At 37.0% G+C, this 18,816-nt stretch overlaps 1 protein-coding gene across 11 annotated transcripts in view; it reads left to right on the forward strand.

Moving 5' to 3' along the window:
• ARHGAP10 (Rho GTPase activating protein 10) overlaps positions 1-18,816 on the forward strand; it is a 127,169-nt gene that overhangs the window by 49,545 nt on the left and 58,808 nt on the right. For 6 of the 11 annotated variants that reach the window (XM_085544971.1, XM_032444511.2, XM_015861093.3 and 3 more), the window contains 7 exons: positions 2,259-2,388; positions 2,826-2,932; positions 4,259-4,353; positions 6,538-6,619; positions 7,751-7,793; positions 9,050-9,115; positions 14,535-14,609. In XM_085544971.1, the coding sequence (XP_085401097.1) occupies positions 2,259-2,388; positions 2,826-2,932; positions 4,259-4,353; positions 6,538-6,619; positions 7,751-7,793; positions 9,050-9,115; positions 14,535-14,609 (598 nt within the window). Of the gene's footprint in view, positions 1-2,244; positions 2,389-2,825; positions 2,933-4,258; positions 4,354-6,537; positions 6,620-7,750; positions 7,794-9,049; positions 9,116-14,534; positions 14,610-14,903; positions 15,401-18,816 lie in introns of those variants that run through there. The other 5 variants (XR_014945290.1, XR_014945291.1, XM_085544975.1 and 2 more) reach the window with 4 other exon arrangements.

Genomic DNA, 18,816 nt, shown 5'->3' on the forward strand with positions numbered 1-18,816 from the left:
CTCACCTAGAGACCTGTACCCAGATATGGAGTCCTCCCTACATTAGCACGTTGGAGCATGTGCAGAGGATGGCTGCAAAAATGTGCTCAGAGCTGGAACATCTCCTTGTACGGACTGGCTAAGAAAGCTGGGGCTGTTCAGATCAGGGAAGAGAATGGTTCCAGGGAGACCTGATAGTGGCTTTTCTGTATCTAAAGGAGGTCTATAACAAAGGAGAAGACAGACTCTAGCAGGATCTATTGTGTGATAGGATAAGGGGAAATGGCTTCAAACTAAAAGAGGGGAGATTTAGATTGGATGTATGGAATTTTATTTTATTATTATTATTTTTTACATTAAGTATAGCAAAGCACATAGCAAAGCACATATCAAAGCACATGGGAACAGGTTGCCCAGTGAAGTGTTGGATGCCTTGTCCCCAAAGATGCTTAAGGTCAGGCTGGATGGAGCTTTGAGCAATCTGATCTAGCTGCACATATCTCTGTTGATTGCAGGAAGATGAGATTAGGAGAACTTAAAGGTCCCTTTCAACTAAAACATTTCTGTGCTTCTGATGTTCAGTGCATTCAGAGCACTCTATGCACAACTTTTGGGCAGGAGGTACCTTTGAAAGGAAGGACGGTGAAAAGGAAATAGGAAGAAGGGGATGGGTGAAGAGAAGCACCATCTGGGAGATTTAGTGTTTTTAGTTGTGTTTTCCTTTTGAAGTTTTGAGAACCTATTACATTCCTTCCCGCCATTCCTAGGACACATCTTGTGTGCTTGGATTTGTGATCAGTGCACAACTCATACAAGAAAAGGTTCTGGCAGAATCATTTAAAACCTCTAGAAGCAATCAGTGCTCTGAAAGGATGATGTGGATATGAAGCCTTTATCACTATTTCTGTCTGCCTTGGATACAGAGTATAGTTTTTAATGCAGTTCTTCAAGGTAATTGTGAAAAAGAACTTTGGAAATTGTTTGGGCTCTTGGAAACGAGCTCTTGTGAGTTCTGACACCTAATTTGTGAGCAGACATAATCTGGGAGTCAGACAGTGGATGTGGGATGGGTTCAGAGCAGTTGTTTTACATGAAGGTAACAAGGCAATTGTTTTTAGTCATCACCTAAAGAGTATATTTAGCTTTCTTCTCTAAAGCGCATAGGTATGGGTATGGGTGGCTGCTCAGACCAGCTTGCATGGGTTCTCTTTGTGCCCATTAATAAATTCCTTCTAAGCATAAATTCAGAGTATGCATGTACAGATTGCCAGTCAGGCACTTACTGCTGGCTATCTAGGTACAAGAATGGATACTTGTTTGTAAGTATGAGGCATTTGCTTGCGCATGCAATTATATATTTTTCCTGCAAATCAAAGTAAGGCATCATTTTCAGAAGCTTATCAATTTTCAGGAAAATAAAGGTGCTTTCAAACAGCAACAAGGCATGTAAGCTTGCATCTTAAAATATGTGCTTTCCTCAAAATGTGTGCACCAACTGGGCAAAATACTAGCTTGGAATTTGAATATATATTTTCAATTCGTGCAGTTTGAGTGAGTGGGCATATGGAAAAAAATAGATATTACCATGCTTGTTTTGTTATTTGTGTATTGCCAATAGTCAGTATTGTTCAAATGAAACTGAAGTGTTTCTTGCATCAGGTGAAAACTCTGTTATTTTCTTTACTATTATCGTATAGTGAATGAGTGCTATGGTTACTTTTGGATTATTTTTACTAATATTCTAATAAATAATTCTTTTGCTACTGCTTGCTGACATTGAAATGTGTGGCACACAGTAATAATAACAAACTGGACTTTAATTTCTTTTTTATTTCTTTTGAATATATGCATATTTGTTTTGCATGATTCAGCTTTCATGTAACCAAAACATTTGGCATGTGAACCATGTTTAATTTTTTGTGACCTTCCTGTCATTTTTTTTTTTTTTTTCTTCTTTTCAATGACCACAGAGAATCTTTTCCTTCCTGATAAATAGCAATGATCTCATGTGTTAACATTGTAGTAGTACTTTTCTTAGGGAACTTAAATTTTCAAATCGAAGATCATTTTAAAAGTTAGTATTTCAATTTTTTCTGAACAAATCAGCATATTATTTTAGAGAATGGTTTAATTTTGAATGTCAGAAAATCTGCACTGATAATCCTAAAATGGTCCTTAATCATCCTCACATTTTATAAAAATTTGTTTTAGTAACTGCCAGGAAGAGCAAGTCTTTCTTTCACTCCCTTTACTGATGTTTTTTAGCAATCTTGTTTTAGACACGAAATCGTTTTGAAGGAACAAGGTCAGAGGTAGAGGAACTCATGAACAAGATCAGAAGAAATCCTCAGGAACACAAAAGAGCAAATCACAACACAATGGAAGGCTACCTCTATGTACAGGAAAAAAGTAAGATTATTTTTTTGCATTCCTGTAGTGCCCATAATATGCAGGTAGTCAAACTTTATTTATAAAAGCAGCATGAAGGCAATAAGAATCTACAGCTTATTAAACAGAGTTATCTGAAGAAATGTTCAAAGTCAAGTTTTCAAGGGATGGATATGTATTTTATAGGGGGAAAATGATTTTGTCTGTCATAGTGAGATACTTATTAATAAATCTTTCAACTTGTCAGTGAACATGAAATTAGGCATATATTATTTATTTATTTTTGAGGATAGCAAGCATTGTTTAGCATTTGTTTGAATTTGCAAAACTTTGTGTTTTTTTCTAAACGACATTCTTAGGAATCAGTTAAGACTTCCAAGTGTCACTACAGAAAGCAGTAGAAGGAAGCACACAAGTTTGAAACAGCACAAACTAGTTAATGCTTCCATTTTATGTAGGGCCTGCTCCCTTTGGTTCCAGTTGGGTGAAACACTACTGCACATATAGGAAAGAGACAAAGAAGTTCACCATGATTCCATTTGAACATAGATCAGGAGGGAAAGTTGTAAGTATATTCTTGTATTTTACTCTCATTTGTGCCCTCTGTGAAGATGCAAGGCTGTGTCAGTTAAGATGCGTGAAGTCTTTTTTCTCTCCACCTCTCTGCCCTTTTGTTTGCTTTCTTCACGCAATTCAGTCTGCCACTTAAGGACATTAACATAAGGTAATTGAATGAATTAATAAATAAGCCTTCTGCAGACTTTTCAGTTGCTTGTTTTTAGGAGTCCAGAGAAGAAGAGACAGTTACTGTGCACAGTTGTGCTATTTAGATAGAATCTGGTTTATCCATGAGGCATATGACTTGTTGAAGTATAAATTGGGAAAATGCGATAGTTTTAAAGATTTCTTTCGTATGCACTCCAGTCAGATATTTTTTTCATAGATATAAGTAATATAAAAGGAACTGGAAAAGAGGATATTAGTAGGTATACAAATTGTACCGACAACTGAATGTAATTTCAGATGTCTTTGATGGAATCTGAAGTACTCAAGACTCTGTTGATCTTTTATCGCTTTTTTTCCCGTTTAAACTCTTGGGAGTTGAAGGCGCTCAGCACCTTCAGAGATGAAACATTAAATGAATGTATGAAAAGCATTCTGTTGTGAGGAAAAAAGATATCCACAGATGGAAAACAACACTCAAGTCAAGCTTCCTGGAAATGTAGCACTCTGCTCTGTCTTTAAATTTGGTTAGAAATCACATTGTTGGATTTTTTTTCTGAGAGTTATGTCCCATTTGTGGAAGATGGCTCTCGCAACTAAAGGGCTGTGTATAATTACAAATATGTTGAATTGGGGGTAGTGTTTCAAAAGCTTCAGAAGTTCATCTTCCATAATCATTTTAATGCTTATGTGATTTTTGTTTTCTACTGATTTATTCTAACTGTAATAAGCCATTTTAGTTAATGAGGTATATGTGTAAGTATTTGGCATTCCAAAATATTTATGATGCCATTTTTGCTGCATTAAAAGATTGCTTCTCTTGAAACCCTCAGTGCAATTTTTCTTTCATAAGCCTGCCTCTGGAGAAGTTGAATAAGACAAAAATAATTGAAGTGTACAGTTAATTCTGATTAAAACTGTTACAAGTCATGTGGCATTCACAGATGAATTTATGTATTTCTCAATTCTTAGGGGTAAAATAAGATCTAGTGTTGGTTGGTCTTGAAGAAAGGACTGGCTCTGTAAGATAGATTCTGGAGAGTAAAGAAAGGTTTGTTGAAGTTAGTTAGCAGTAGACTTTAATATGGAGATTGCTGTGTCTGGCATGAAATAAAAGAATGAAGCTTTGAATTACTGGGTCAAGCATATAAAAACTCTCTTTTCACAGGGCGATGGGGAACTCTTCATCCTTACATACTGCACGAAAAGAAATGTAGATACTATCGACCGGCGATTCTGTTTTGACTTAGAATCTTCAGACAGGTAAACTTACGAAATACTAGAAAGGAGTGTTTCTAACCAGCAGTAAATATTGCTGCAGTATTACTGTTCTCCTTTTCTTTCAGTGCTCTTTCAGGCTGCCAATGGAAATAGTCATTGGAGCAGCCTGCAAGCACTGTCGTAGTTTACTGTATTTTACCTCAGTTTTTTGTAGCAGAAATGCTGAAGATCTAAAACGAAACATAGGCATTGTCTGAGGTGTCACATAAAAGTGCAGATGAAGATAGGGAAACTGTTATGAATTGCTGTTATTGTGGGTAAAGTATTGTGGTTTAAATAAAAGTACGTGTATCTATCATGAAAAAATTGGATAATTCATACAATCATGGCCATTTTGTATCACAAGCCTGCTTTCCAAAAACACCACGTTGCTATTGGATTATGCTGGATTTTCAGACTGGAAATAATATAATTTTCAATTTTTTCTGGCTCACCTCTTCCCTTCTCTTACTGGTGGGATGTGACAAGTGTAATAAAATAATGTTATACGTTTTGAACATTGTTGTTGCTGCCTTCTCTACTGCTTTATTTCAAAAAGGAAGAATTGCTTTGTTATTTATTTTGCTTAGAGGATCTTCAAATATAATGAATACTGCTTTTCATTAGCATTTTAGTCTTCCTTTGTTTATGAAGATGAGAGAATCCAGCCTAATAGGGTATTGCAGTTAAATAAGGCTGTAGTAATGCCATGTTCTTTTGGTGTATTAAATGCTAAGTAGAAGTTCATGAAATGTTACTGAGTTTTCTCATTCACCCCTTTTGAGCTCTTTCCTTCTACCAATTAGTTCTGTCTATTCTGTGGTGCAATGGGTCTTAAGCTTCAGCAGCTTTTCATTCCCCATCGGAATCGCACCTCTGCTCACTTTAAATGTGGCATGGTTAATACTGCTTGTCTCCTTTATCCTATGGTTGCTGGTATTCTCTAAATATGTCTGTAATAAGAGTTGTAGGCACTTGTATTGTTTTGGATCAGTTGCTGTGCTGAGCTGATGTGGCCAGTCAGTCAAGCCTGCCCCAGGCATGCCTGTTTCTGTAGCAAGCACCGACTGGGTAAAGGAATGCAAACCTACCACTATATCTGAAAACAGTCAGCTCACGTCGCAAATACGATTTACAGCATGGGTGGCTTTTCTCATAAGGCTATATCGGGGATCTGAACTTGCATTTTTTATTTGATAGAGGTGTGGTATAACTGTTATAACACTGTCCCGACGATGGGAATTACAGTAAATGTTTAAGCTCTTGAAAGCAACTCAGATCAGAATATTGATCAGCATAAAGGCCAGATTCCCAACTAAAAAAGTACTATGGGAAATGTCACTAGATTCCTGTCAGTGTGTCTTGAGTTCTGTTATCTGGATTTAAACAGAAATGGATGGATAGCAGTGTTTGCTTGATCCTGCAGACAATTTTTTGTTCTAATAAAAGTGGGAAAAATACAATCTGTCTTTTTGTCTAGGTAAAATAGACACAACTGGCCCACTGTGACCTTGATATCACACGTTTTTCTTTTAATAATATATGTGTATAGTACTGAGATGTTCCCTGGAGATTAGTTCCATGCTGCAGGCCATTGACTCATTTCCTTTGGTATCAGTTAAGGACACACTTATACTTCAACTTGTCCAAAGTTATAAAATAATGAACAAACTGGTGGCTGGCCATGGGATGTTCTTCATTCCTGTGCTTTGGAAGGAGAGAAAACCAGAGCATTTTAGGAAGGGCTTTTCTGTAGCAGATGTTTAGCCTTGTAAGTGACCTCACTACAGTTTGTTTCAATCTGTTGGCCGAATGTTTACAGATTTTGCTTTCTAAAAGAAAGCCAAAGTTAATTTTTTTCCTTTAAATAAGCAGATGTAGAAAACTTTATATCTTATAGAAGAGACAACAGAGGTCTCCTAGTGTAGGAAAAAGCTTTTCTATGTACACAGATCATAACAGTAAAACAGGAAAAGAAAGAAGGCTTTATCTCTTTCAACTTCAGTTTGATTGTCTAGTAAATAATATTCTGTTCAGCATAATGCTGATTTTTAACTTGCCTCAAGGCGAAAAAGTTTGATAGCTTGACAGTTAGAATTTTATTGAAAAGTATGCCTTGCACATATGTAACTTTGACAAGACTATATTTTAATTGCTGATGAACTCAGTTACTCTGTGTGGTTGCAGGCCTGGTGTCCCTGTGACCATGCAAGCCTTTTCTGAGGAGGACAGGAAGCTGTGGATGGAAGCTTTGGATGGAAAAGAAGCTGTAAGTGGCATTTTTTTAATATTGATTTGTACTGTAATGGAGAAATCTCTCCTCCCCTTCTGACCACATTTGTACTTTAATAAACTGGATTTATGTAGTTTACAAAATGATAAATTCAACAAAGAAAGAATAAAAACAGAATAAAAGGAGAGATGAGTAAGTTGCTAAAGCTCAGTGTCAATGTCAGTGTACATTAATGCTGATATGAAATGTATTTTTCTTCATAAGAATGCTATTATTATGAGTCATTTAACATCACAGTGGAGTTGCCAGTATGGTAGAAAACATCTAGTTTAAGCATCTTCCCTGATATACTGTATTCCAGTCTCAAGACTTGCACTAGTTAGTTGTGGTATTATTTAAAAAAAAAAAAACAAAAAAAAACCCTAGATAAAAAAAAAAAAGAAAATCTGTGTCCTTGAACATTAGATTGCTAGAGCTTGCTTAATGTCATGTTCACACCAAGAAATGGATATGAGGAACAGAACGGAAACAAAGCAACAGATTTTTCTTATAGTTGTAAATGTTACATTGGTCTTGCAGGACCAAAAATAATGAGGCTTTCCAGTCAGTGATACAGACGTATCTCTGTCATATTAGTTGGCTACTGGGGGTATTAACAGTACGTTTTATTGATGTTGTTGCAGAGATCTTTTCTAATGGTATCTATCTAGAGGTATCTATTGCCATCACATATTGTATGTAAGCTGTCCAGTAAACTTAGAACTTATCAAAATGCTGAACTGGGACATAACTCCCAGGAATTAGCAAGTGATTTCACTGAACTGTGAGAAATTAATCTGTAGAGAAATATAGGAGTCTGGAGCATTCAAATCACAACACATTTTACTAACTGCAGCTGGAATGGAATCACTCAGGAATTGTGGTTCTTTTCAACCCAGGCCATTCTATGATTCTATGAATCACATATGCTAAGAATTTTTGAAAAACTTACTTAAAAACTCCAGGTCTCTAATTTCTGAGGCAATAGGGAGCTTTTGTCCTACGCTATGGTGTTATTTCTTACCTATAAACAGCAATATCTGTGCCTACTGGGCATTAAGATAGGAAATGTTTTGTTTCTGATTTCATAAAATTCTCTAATTTGTCTTTCTGCTCTTTCTTTCCCAGCTGTTCATCAATTTGAATAAAGCAAATGCAAAACAAGAGGGAAGTAAGTATCTGAATTACTACTTAGTGATTTTTGTTATCAACTTACTACTGAGAAGTGTGAGCAAAGGCAGAATTCATCTGTTGTTCTAACTTAATTAAAAATTGTATTTTTAATCTCAAGTTCTGAATATTCTTTTTAGATTTTGTAGTTAATGAGCTTTCACAGTAACACAGTTTAGTACATATGCAGGAATTGGAGGATTGGACATAAGCTAGACAGTGTGTGCCAATTTAAGTTCATAGTCTGAGTGACTCAAAAATGTGTTTATTTGTGAGTGTATCACATTTTCTTTGTCTGGATTGTGTATACACATCAGTTTGGGTGCATAAAGATGACTTTAAAAGGAATTGGATCTGAAAATAAAGGTTAGCATAGAAAGTACTGAATGCACGTATTTAAAATGTAAACTATGTAATGTGGAAGTAGAAGAGAGCTTTCTTTAAATAATGTTAGCTTTTTTTCTGTTAGCAAAGTATATAAGTGAAAACAACTATACTTCTTGCATTATGAGAGTATTTATTCCTTTGTTTAATTATTATTGTTAAATAAAGCTGGATCCTGGTGTTTATAAATAGAAATATTTCCTCATATTTTTATTATAGTAGTGCAAGACCAGGTCCCCAGAAGCAAGAAGGCCAGATGTTTGCAGGAAGGGCTGTTCTGCAGTATAAGCTTTTAAATGAATTTCTTTTTTTGTGTGAACAAAAAGAGGAAGATAGGAACAACAAAGTAATGCTGCATCTCAGCTGTTCTGTTAATGCAGCTGCTTCTATGTAGTCAGATCCAGAACTGCTGTGAAATGATATACATGTGTCTTGTATCTTTAGTGTGGGAATTCCTTTGGCTTTGGATAGGGCTCAGGCAAAAACGTGCTGTTGATTATGTTTTTTCATCGTAAGTGCTTCCTTGTCCCATTTGGTTAACTCTCTCAGATGTTGTCAGCATTGCAATAAGTATTGTTAAATTTCATTTTGCATCTGCCAACAGATGTACCTAATTAGAGATCTTCTTCAAAGGCTGCTGTTTTGTACACATTCAGTGTAGCCACTACAACCAGGACATACTTTTACTCGGGCTAGCTGGAAATGAGGGAGAGAAAAGGGGTGTTTTTCTAGAAAAATAAATGAAGTATTTCTGTTTGAGAATATTTGCAGTTTTGCCTGAGAAGTACTAGTCATTAAGTTCTGTCTTATTTTTCAGTGAATGGCATTTTTATAATAACATTTTAAAACTTTTCATACTCTTTTTTCTTTTAGGTGCACAGTTGGATAAGATAGGGTTCACAGTCATCAAAAAGTGCATCAGTGCTGTTGAAACACGAGGTAATGATAAACCCAACTAAATGTTTCTGTTTATGGAAGGAGTGGAGTAGTTGGTCTGCTTTTAGACCATGTGATGTAGTTTCCTTGCAAATTTCTGTGTAAGACTACATGGTAGAGATTACACTGGCCTGTGCAGGAACTCTTTTATGTGCAGTTCTAGCCTTTTAAGCATGGTTTTCCTTCAACAAATGTGCTTTCAATAAGTGGTCTGAAGGGATAATATCATTTCCATTAACAAAGGAAGCCAATACTGGTGTACAACAACTAAGAAAATACCCTAAATCTTAAAGGGAACTCATGTACTGTTCCTTTGTTGTTGAAATAGACAAATTAATTTTAGTATTCTGTTTGTTGTCTTCAAATGAAGTTTATCTATTCAAACACCGAAGAGAGAAGGATAAAAGCTAAGGAGGCAAGTGATTAAAAGTATTAAAGTACTTTTCCTGGAGTTAGAATCTTACACCAGAGGATACCATTAGGCTTACTGTTACGTATGCTTCAAAACTGGAGACAAAGAAAAAAGATCTATATGCAGACGGTATTCAAGAATTGTTTATTGTTTGTACAGTGGAGAATATTTAAGGAAAAGGAAGTCAGTATTCAAAAGTATTTCAGTTCCCAAGGTTCCAAGAATGGATTTAGGTGAGCTACTGCTATCTTTCAAGGATTCAGCAGTCCACGTATCTTTGGTTGAATGAGGTTGATTCATCCATAGAATTTCAAGGAGTATCAAAGATTTTCAGTTATAGATTCTAGATGTAACATCAACTACATTTAAGAGCAAACAAACAAAACTAAGTTCAGCAGAAAAAAATATTGACTTCATATGTAGATTGCTCTGAAAATGATGCCTCCTATTTATTTTCATGGAAAGTACAACAAATGCAAGATCAGAATAACACCACTTGAGAGAGCAAGTTCTCAGATACAAAACACTATTTCTCAACATACTCATCACCAGTAGCCGTGCATTTTTGCCATAGATTGACAGGAGCCTGCATGCCATACTTGTAAAAATCTGCACCAGTGGAGGCGAGCCACTATGTTGCCACTGCTGAACTGCACTACACACCACCTCACTGTGATCACATCTGCTGTTAGGTCCCCATGAATATTCAGCAAGTGCCAGCAAATGTCAGTGGGTGCCATTTCTTTCCTTATAGAGGAATTCAGTTCCACACCTTTGTTTTATACACCCTTCCATGTCAGATGTCATTTTGTCAGACTGCCCTACTGCTGCCATCTGTTGCATGGCAGCAAAATGTGATAGTATTGGTGGGAAGGTTCAGCCTCTATTGCCATACCATCAGCATCTGCCTTTGATGTTGTTGACCAACATAATAAAATAGGAGGTATTACTTTCAGAGCTACCTCACATGTGAGACCAATTGAAGCATTCCCAGAGGACCAGTTTATGTTTTCTGCAATTCTCTGATATCTGCTGAGCTAAAAACAGTGGGTCAGGAGAATACTCAAGTCGTTTACCTCCAAAAGAGTTCAACTGAAGAGTAGTGCAGTGGTAAAGAAAAACTGTGTTTCAGATCTGCAGATTTTGTACCTCTGTTTTTAAAACAATTTTTACTTGACTATTTTACTTTAATGATAGCATATCAAAGACAAGTTATGTTCAACAGAAGAAAGCAGGACAGATGCCTTTTCAGAGATTGTACTTGTGTGCCATGTTTTTATCTCTTTTAATCATAATGGGTGTGAGGTTGGTGTGGGTGGAAAGAGAGGACAGTCTAGTGTGGGAGGAAACTGAGAATAGTCTTGTCATAGAAGAAAGTCTGGTATTCAGAGAGAGAAGAGCATAACAGTGATATCGAACATAAACTTGTCAATGGCTGGTTAATTTTGCTCAGTTACATTCACTTTTATAAAGCCAAGAACAAAATGATTTCCTTTGAATGAAGAGAAAAATCAGAGATAGTGTCTTGATTAAAATATACATTTGCTTTTGATTGAGAGTTCTTTTGCATCTCTGGATAATAACAGTGGCTGTGCTTTACCTAACAGAAGATGCTGAGCTATCAAGACAATGTTATGCTGAGCTTGTCTGTCACATATGGTGCACAGTTCTGGATGGATGTGAATGCATGTTTTGTGTCTGATTGTGGGATTATTCCATTTTGTTTATAATTCTGAACTTAGAATAATGGAACAGCAGTAAAATTTTAAAGAAGCACAGAAGAGCTGTTTGCTCCAGTATTAAAGATTGTGCATGTTTTTGTGCACAAGTAGTTGGTTGTGCATTTTGTGAGCATGTGGTAGGTAAGTGTGAGAGTAGTACCATTTGCTTTGATTTTAGCCCTACCGGAGCTGCCAATCTGAACAGTGGAGACAGATGGCAGCATTGAGCTGTATTTCTTTTCTCTCCATGAGAAAGATAGAAGATACCGAGGAGGAAGTAGAAAGCATTTTATAGGTAAAAAGACAAGTCTGATATTACCTTGAGTTGAGAATGTCTTTTGTGTGACTGTTTCTGCACTGGGGAATCTGATAATAAACAGTTAAATCTGCAACTCCGTTAATAGCCTGTGTCAGGCACACATGGAATGGCAGCCATCCAGTAAACTTGCCTGCAGACGTGTTTTCCTTAGAATAGTGTAAATACTTTTTCACTTAAAATACCTTAACTTTCTAAGCATGTTTCACCATGCACCTATACTGAATTCTGGTAACAGAGATACAGGCATCTTTGGACTGTGTAAATATAATGAAAACTGCACTGCACAGCTGTGCTGATCAGAGCTGCTATTAGTGGCAAGTTGAGCCCATGGACAGAGCATCAGCATTTTAGTCAGTGGTAAGCTGTTCCTTGAAATGAGTCACCTTGTCAATTGTGTTCAGTAAATGCCAAGCATTATCAGCCTTTGGTATGCTGAGAATCTGAATTGTACAGATTAAATTAGAAATAGTACTGCTTCAATGGTACTTTTTTGGTTAGTATTTTAAATAAAACATCCTTTAATGGTATGTTTAAAGGTATCACTTAAGACTATGTTGAAATATTAATTTATCTTTGCACGTCTTGGTGTCAGCAATTAGCTATGCTTTTTCAGGTTGATGAATTTGAAACTGATCACTTATCTGATAATAATTATCACAGATTCATGCTTATTGTTGGAGGAATGTCTAAGTTTCAATGTGCCATAATTTCAGAGACTTCTGCATATCGCGTCTTTTAATACTGAGTAGTAGTTTCTCTGGTTTGATCTTAATTATTTTTAAAACATTAAATGTAAGTTGTGGATGTTTGGGGTCAGCACAGTTTGGTTCTTGTGATTTTTAATGTTGGTAACACAGGAAATGATGAAAAAGCATCTGAAATAATTTAATTAAAGATGTGAATTTGACTATGACGATATCTCCAGCTTTTTAATTTCTTGCATATGATGCAGAAGGCTTGTTTTGTGGAAAGCAGTGGTGGGCATCATTTCAAAAAAAGTGTGATGCAGTTTTTCAATGAATTAAAAGGCTTACTGTTACTTTTGTACCAGAACGTTCCTGGACATACTTGCTGCTCTCAGAACAGATACCTAGTGCATCCTTGTTTGAAATGGACCAAAGTCTGTGTTTATTTTCCCTCAGTGCTGGCAGTCTGCAAGGCTTGTATAAAATACCATCACGTAGTTATTCTGGAGGTTGCTGGAAAACTTGCTTGTCTAAACTGATAACTTCATATTCTGAGAAGAGTAGCATTATGGCCACAACTTTTTTTTTTCTTTTTTTTTTTCTTGTGGTTCTTTCTTTTCACACAGTTAAACTATAAGCATACTCTAGAGCTGTGGTTTTGGTGACCACAGATGAAATACTGAAGATCTGACTTACTGTGTTAACTTGAACCAGCTCTGAGATCTAGCTGAAGGCTCAGCAATGTTGCAGCAGTGCTGGTATCCTGGAGAAATTAAAAGGCTTATTTGCACAGGTGGAACAACTGAGAGAAGTTGCAGCTACTGCCATAGCACATCAGGTTCCCTCTGTTATCTGGGACAGATATTTGTGCACTACTAACAGTGAGGAGTCCATCTAGATCTCAGAGATCTTGACGGCTGTGTGAGGAAGAGGAGGGAGAAGGAGAAGAGGGAAAAAGTGTAGCAAGACTAGGCAAGAGGGAGGATGAAGAAAACATGAATTTCTCAACACCATACTTTTGCTTTGTATTATGATTGTGTCTGACAATAGTTTATTAAAGAACTAGTGCTTTTTACTTACTTCATTTACTACTTATTCAGGAAGAACTCTTTTCCTCATATGACTGGTTTTAATTTTCCTTCTTTGGGTTGAAGCAGTTTGATGTTTAAACTGGGAATACTCTGCAAGTCTGCCTTTGTTGAAATATATGTTGAGTAACAATGGCATGTAATCTGTTACTTGAAGATTTCCTTGCAGTAAAAGTACAGGTATTTTGTGGCATTTCTACTCTTTTAGGCCAATCTGAATATAGAAGTACAGTATGGTGGTAATTGTAGGTTGCTACTTGTTTTGTGGCCTCATAAACATCTTGTCAGCTTCAGGACTGTTATGATTTACCTTCCAGTATACGGGCTCTGCAAATATACAACAGACAGGAAGACATGGTGCCATGCTTTTCACTCTCTTTCTCTTCTAATCCTCTCATATGTCCTTAATGTATATTAAATTTTTTATTTCCCTGGGATAATACTGAGCATGATGAAGAAAAGTAGGTGAAGAAGTACAATAGAGAAGTGAATGTATTTGAGAGGAAAGAAATGAAAGGGAGACGATCCACTGTTTACATGGAACGATAGCAAGGGGCTGAAAACATAGTGCTGTTTATGGCTGCTGTATTCATCCCTAGCAAAGCCAGAGGTACTCATCTCAGTAATCTGAGGTGGTGCTTCTGAACTTGACTCATACTTGAATCCCAGTGGGTTAGAATGAGACCTCAAATCCGAAAATAAAAGCTTTACAAAGTTGAGAAGCCTTGGTTTTTGGGGACTCGTATTAGGCTCAAGTTTATTTTATCCCAACTTTTTGTCATGCATGTGTTTTGGGAAAAAAGCAAAATTATTAATGTTAATTTATCATTTGTTGGCCTGGTTCTTGCATTATTAGAATGTCGACATTGATGCATCTAAAGTATCATTTATAAATCTGAAAACAGCCATTGTTTTTTTCAAGGAAAGATTAGCTCTTGCTTGCTTCTATTCCTGGTATCTGAAGTAGAATCTCTTCCAAAAAATAATGAGAGTGTACCTCAAAAACGCACAAGAGTGAAAGGATTCTTGCAGTGCTTTATTTATAAAGTTGTTCTCATGACTGCATTGATAGTATATAGCCTTTCTTACTTTTTAGGATAATTTATTGCCTGGGGAAAAAAAAAAAAGCTAAATTTGGATGTTAATGCTGTGTTTGATCTTCTGCTGTTTTTTTTTTCTCTCCTTTTGCACAATAGGTATAAATGACCAAGGATTGTACAGAGTTGTGGGGGTGAGTTCAAAGGTCCAGAGACTTCTGAGTTTATTGATGGGTATGCCTCTATTTTATGATCATTTTTTTCATATTTTATTTCATGTTTGTTTTACTGTCTGTGTTTAAAATTGAAAGCATCTTCCTGTAGTTGCTCTTTATGTGGGCCAACTCTAGTTTGCTTTACTCCATGAAAATTATCCTTATAGCACTGTAAGGTCATCCCTGGTTGAGCACAGAATGCAAGATTAGTTGGTGGGCATACACTAGGAGAACTACTAAGGGGTACGTAGGAGTAAATCACGGGCTTTTTGCAAGGCTAATGCAAGTCCGGATGTACTTCTTTACTGTGCAGGTGAATGAGCACTGGCATAAGTTTCCCAGAGGGTGTGGAGTCTTCTCCTTGGAGATCTTCAGAAGCTGCCTGGATGTGGGCCTGGGCAGCCTGCCCTAGGCATCCCTGCTGGTGCAGGGCTTGCAGCAGATCGTTTCAGAATGTCATTTCCAACCCCACCATTCCGTGATTCTGTAAAATGGATTCAAAATGGCTTGTGTTTAAGGGTCTGGTCAGATAATTCAGAACACCAAGTTGAAGAACATTTGAAGCTTATTACTTCATTGTTTGATGTTTTCAACCTTCTCCCTTGCCTAAGGTGTACAGATGGTTGCTCATGTGTGTCTTCAGTTGATCATTGTGCAAAATAAGGCATTTAGGTTAAGCCTGCTGATGAGATGTTCTTTGGTTGAAGTTGAGGAATACAGTATATGTATTAGTAATAACTATGCCTGTGCCAAGGTGGGAGGTAGATGGAGGGAGGATTTGTTTTAATAAAGTTAAGTGGAGCGACTCTTATTTGTGGCTAACATCTTAGACTGTGTTATATCTATCTTGCTATGTTTAGCTTTTAATGTTTATGATTCATAAAATTATTCTCAAAACTTTTTTCCTTCTGAAAATTTTGATGCATCAGTAGTCCCAGTGACTATAGCGACGATAGTTCTTTTGCTACTCTGCCTTCCCTAAAGGGGGTAAGAAATAGTGTTGGCACCTGGATGAAATCCCTCATCTGCCTGGTATCTCTCACCCAAGTAGTAGCCTTGACTGCAAGATGTGCTGTGTTTCCCAATTTCTTGTCCTGAGCACTGACAGTACATGCAGTCAGACAAGACCACTGGGATTAGTTCATTTTTATAGAGCTTCCAAACCTGTCACTTGACAGCAAAGGTCTGATTCTCAGGAATTCATTGGTATGCAAAGAAGCTTGTTTGCAGTTTGCACCAGGCTCTTCTCCAGAACCATGCATGCTCCATCTGTGCTGATAACACAGTGTTCTTTGGCACTGCAAACTGGAGGAAGCCAGAAAGTGAATTCATTTCATTACCCCAGACATTATGTGAATGACAAAGCGCTTTTATATTATATGCTGCTGTCAGTTCAGTGCCACCTGTAAGACTTTTTCTTTTCCTTTTTTTTTTTTTTCTCCACTCAAACAGGCTGTCTCTTCAGAAACGATAAGACATCAGGCTTGAGGGCCTGTATATCATATCAATCTGTCATAATGACCTTGCTAAATATTAATTTCTCGTATCTTACTTTAATCAGTATTAACAGTGCACCAAAGTTCTTCATTTGTGCACATAAACCTGCCCAGATTTTTAGAGTATTGCAGCATAACGTAGTTTTACAAAAAATACGAACTGAGATTAGTAACAATGTCTGATATATAACAGATTATCATGGTCGTTTATCTGTGTTGGAGTTAAGCTCAATAAACAGTAACCATTTTTATCCATTGACCATAGGAAAAGAGACTAGCTGTCATTCAGAAAATCTCAGTAAGATGCATATAATATTATGACATGTTTTTCACTTTTGCACTTACTGGCTTTCTTTGGGCGTGCAGGTCTGGCAGACAATTTTTCCTCTCTGCCATTAGTCGAATCCAAATTAAATAGACTTAGGTTGCCAGTGGTTCAGTAGCAGCTGGAAGAGTTTAGTGGGGATTCCAGCATCTGTTTTTAGTTATTTTTTTAAATTAGAAACATTTTTTTCTCATTCCCAAGTTTCCTATAGTTATTTGAAGTGGGAAGAATACAGTGGTATCAAGACAAGACAAAATACCGAACAGAAAAAAAGTTAGAGTGCAAGCAGGTGCTCTCTTTCTGATGATTTGTTGAAAGTGATCCTATCTGTGCTCTTTATCTGTCTGTCCTCAGAGAAGAATAAAGAGGGTTTCTTTTTGATATACAGTAGTACAGAGAATTTAAAATGAGTGATTAATCTTTAATCCTTTGTCTCCAGGTATACTCTTAGACACCCTTTTATATGAAACCTCTGTTCAGAATCATAAAAACCTCATATTAACTTTCTGTATTTTAAAATATTTGATAATATTTCAAAGTATTTTAAGATACCTGTCACTGACCATGAGTTTCGCAGTCTGAAAGACCTGAAGTGCAAAAAAGTCTTCATAATGGTAACCAAGGGCATTAATAGCATGTAAGTTCTGTCTCTTTCTCTGAGTATTTTCTATAAAATTTGGTAAAGTACACTGAAATTCAAGTGAGTATAAGGTCAACCAGTATGTTTAGGAATCTGCTCTTCTAATTCTGTGAATGCACAGATTTTCCATGTATAGTTTAGTGAAACAAAGTCCTGTGTAAAATGAGGCTCAATGAGGTTTGCCAATTAAAAATACAGTTCTGCTTTAAAACAAAAATACCCCAAACAATAAAAAGTCCCCATAAAGACTTGATTTTGCCATTAACTTAGTCCTTGGAGTTGTATGTGACCAGCATTGTGCTATGTTATTCTACAAAGGCTGCTCTGGAAGTAGTGCCTCCTGTTTCATTATGATGACTCACAGTGGTAGAGGCAGCTGTTGGTGGTACAGAAGTAGAGATTGAACCTTCTTGCCAGTATTCTGTTGCATTTTCTTGTTCTGTGATAGAGGAGCAGAGGGGCAGGCTGACAAAATGATGTCTGACATGGAAGTGTGTATGAAGCTGTCTTAGTTTCAGCTGGGATGGAATTGTTTTTTGTGTGTGTCAGTGGCACCAACTGACATTCATCAACACCTACTGACAGTTTATAGAGACCAAACAGTGGATGTGAGCACAGTGACGCAGTGGGTAGTATGTTTGAGCAGTGGCGACGGTGGCGTGAAAGACAAGCCATGTTCTGTATGGCCATGCACAGCTGTCACACCATGAAATGAAGAGCATCTCAATCGGCTCATTAGCAGATTAAGAATATGGAACTGTGTACAGAGCTGAATATTGGCTTCTGTGCATTGGAAACAATTATGGTAATGTTGGAATATCGTAAAGTTTGCTCTGGATGGGTCTCATGCATGCTCACACAAGAACAGAAAGAACACCACCTGCAAGTTTGTCAGGACCTATTGAAACAGTATGAGGCTGAAGGTGGCAGTTTCCTGGATTGCATCATCACCAGTTACAAGACACAGTGTCACTACTACAGTCCATGGAGTGCTGACATAAGAATTCCCCACTGAAGAATCAATTCAAGGTGCAGCCCTCAGCAAGTAAAGTGATGTGCCCTGACTTTTTGGGTAGGAAAGGAATGATCATTCTACGTTGCAATGCTAACTAAACTGAAGGCTCAAACTTCTACACCCTGTAGCAGTTTGAAGTCTGTGGAGCACATCGCCAACCTTGGCTGGAACAGTCCTACCACACCCAATGTATAGTCCAGATTTGGCACGTGCTGTCTTCCATCTGTTTGGGCTTATGAATGGTGGATTGCACAGCCAAGATTTTTGTAGCAACACTACTGTCACAGCAGCTGTGAAACAGTGGGTCATCTCCACTGGTGAAGATTTTTATAAGCACAACATGCAGGCTTTTGTTCATTGCTGGTGAAAATACTTAGCTCGTGGTGGTATTTAGTACTGGGGTATTTGCTCAACTAGTGCTATTGTGCTCTTTGTTTCTGTTATAGTTTCCATGGAAACAAACAGGAGGCATTACTTTCAGAGCAGCGTGCATTATTTGCCACAGTAATCTTGTCTAAATTTGAATGACAAAGGCATTTGATAAATAAAGCGCTCAGTACATTTCCAGGTAAAAGATGCTTTAATCTGATGCCGCCTTAGAAACAGGGATACAGAGTTACTACTAAGTTACAGAGCCATTAGGAAGCTCGGTTTCTGAAAAACACTGGGGGACAAATCCTGTTTCATCTGTGATCTGTGTAATAGATGTGGTTATGTTAATTTCACATAAAATATCTACATGTGTTTTGT

The sequence above is a fragment of the Coturnix japonica genome, chromosome 4 (assembly GCF_054131305.1).
Source record: "Coturnix japonica strain WE chromosome 4, WE-NBRP24, whole genome shotgun sequence".
Lineage (NCBI taxonomy): Eukaryota > Metazoa > Chordata > Aves > Galliformes > Phasianidae > Coturnix > Coturnix japonica.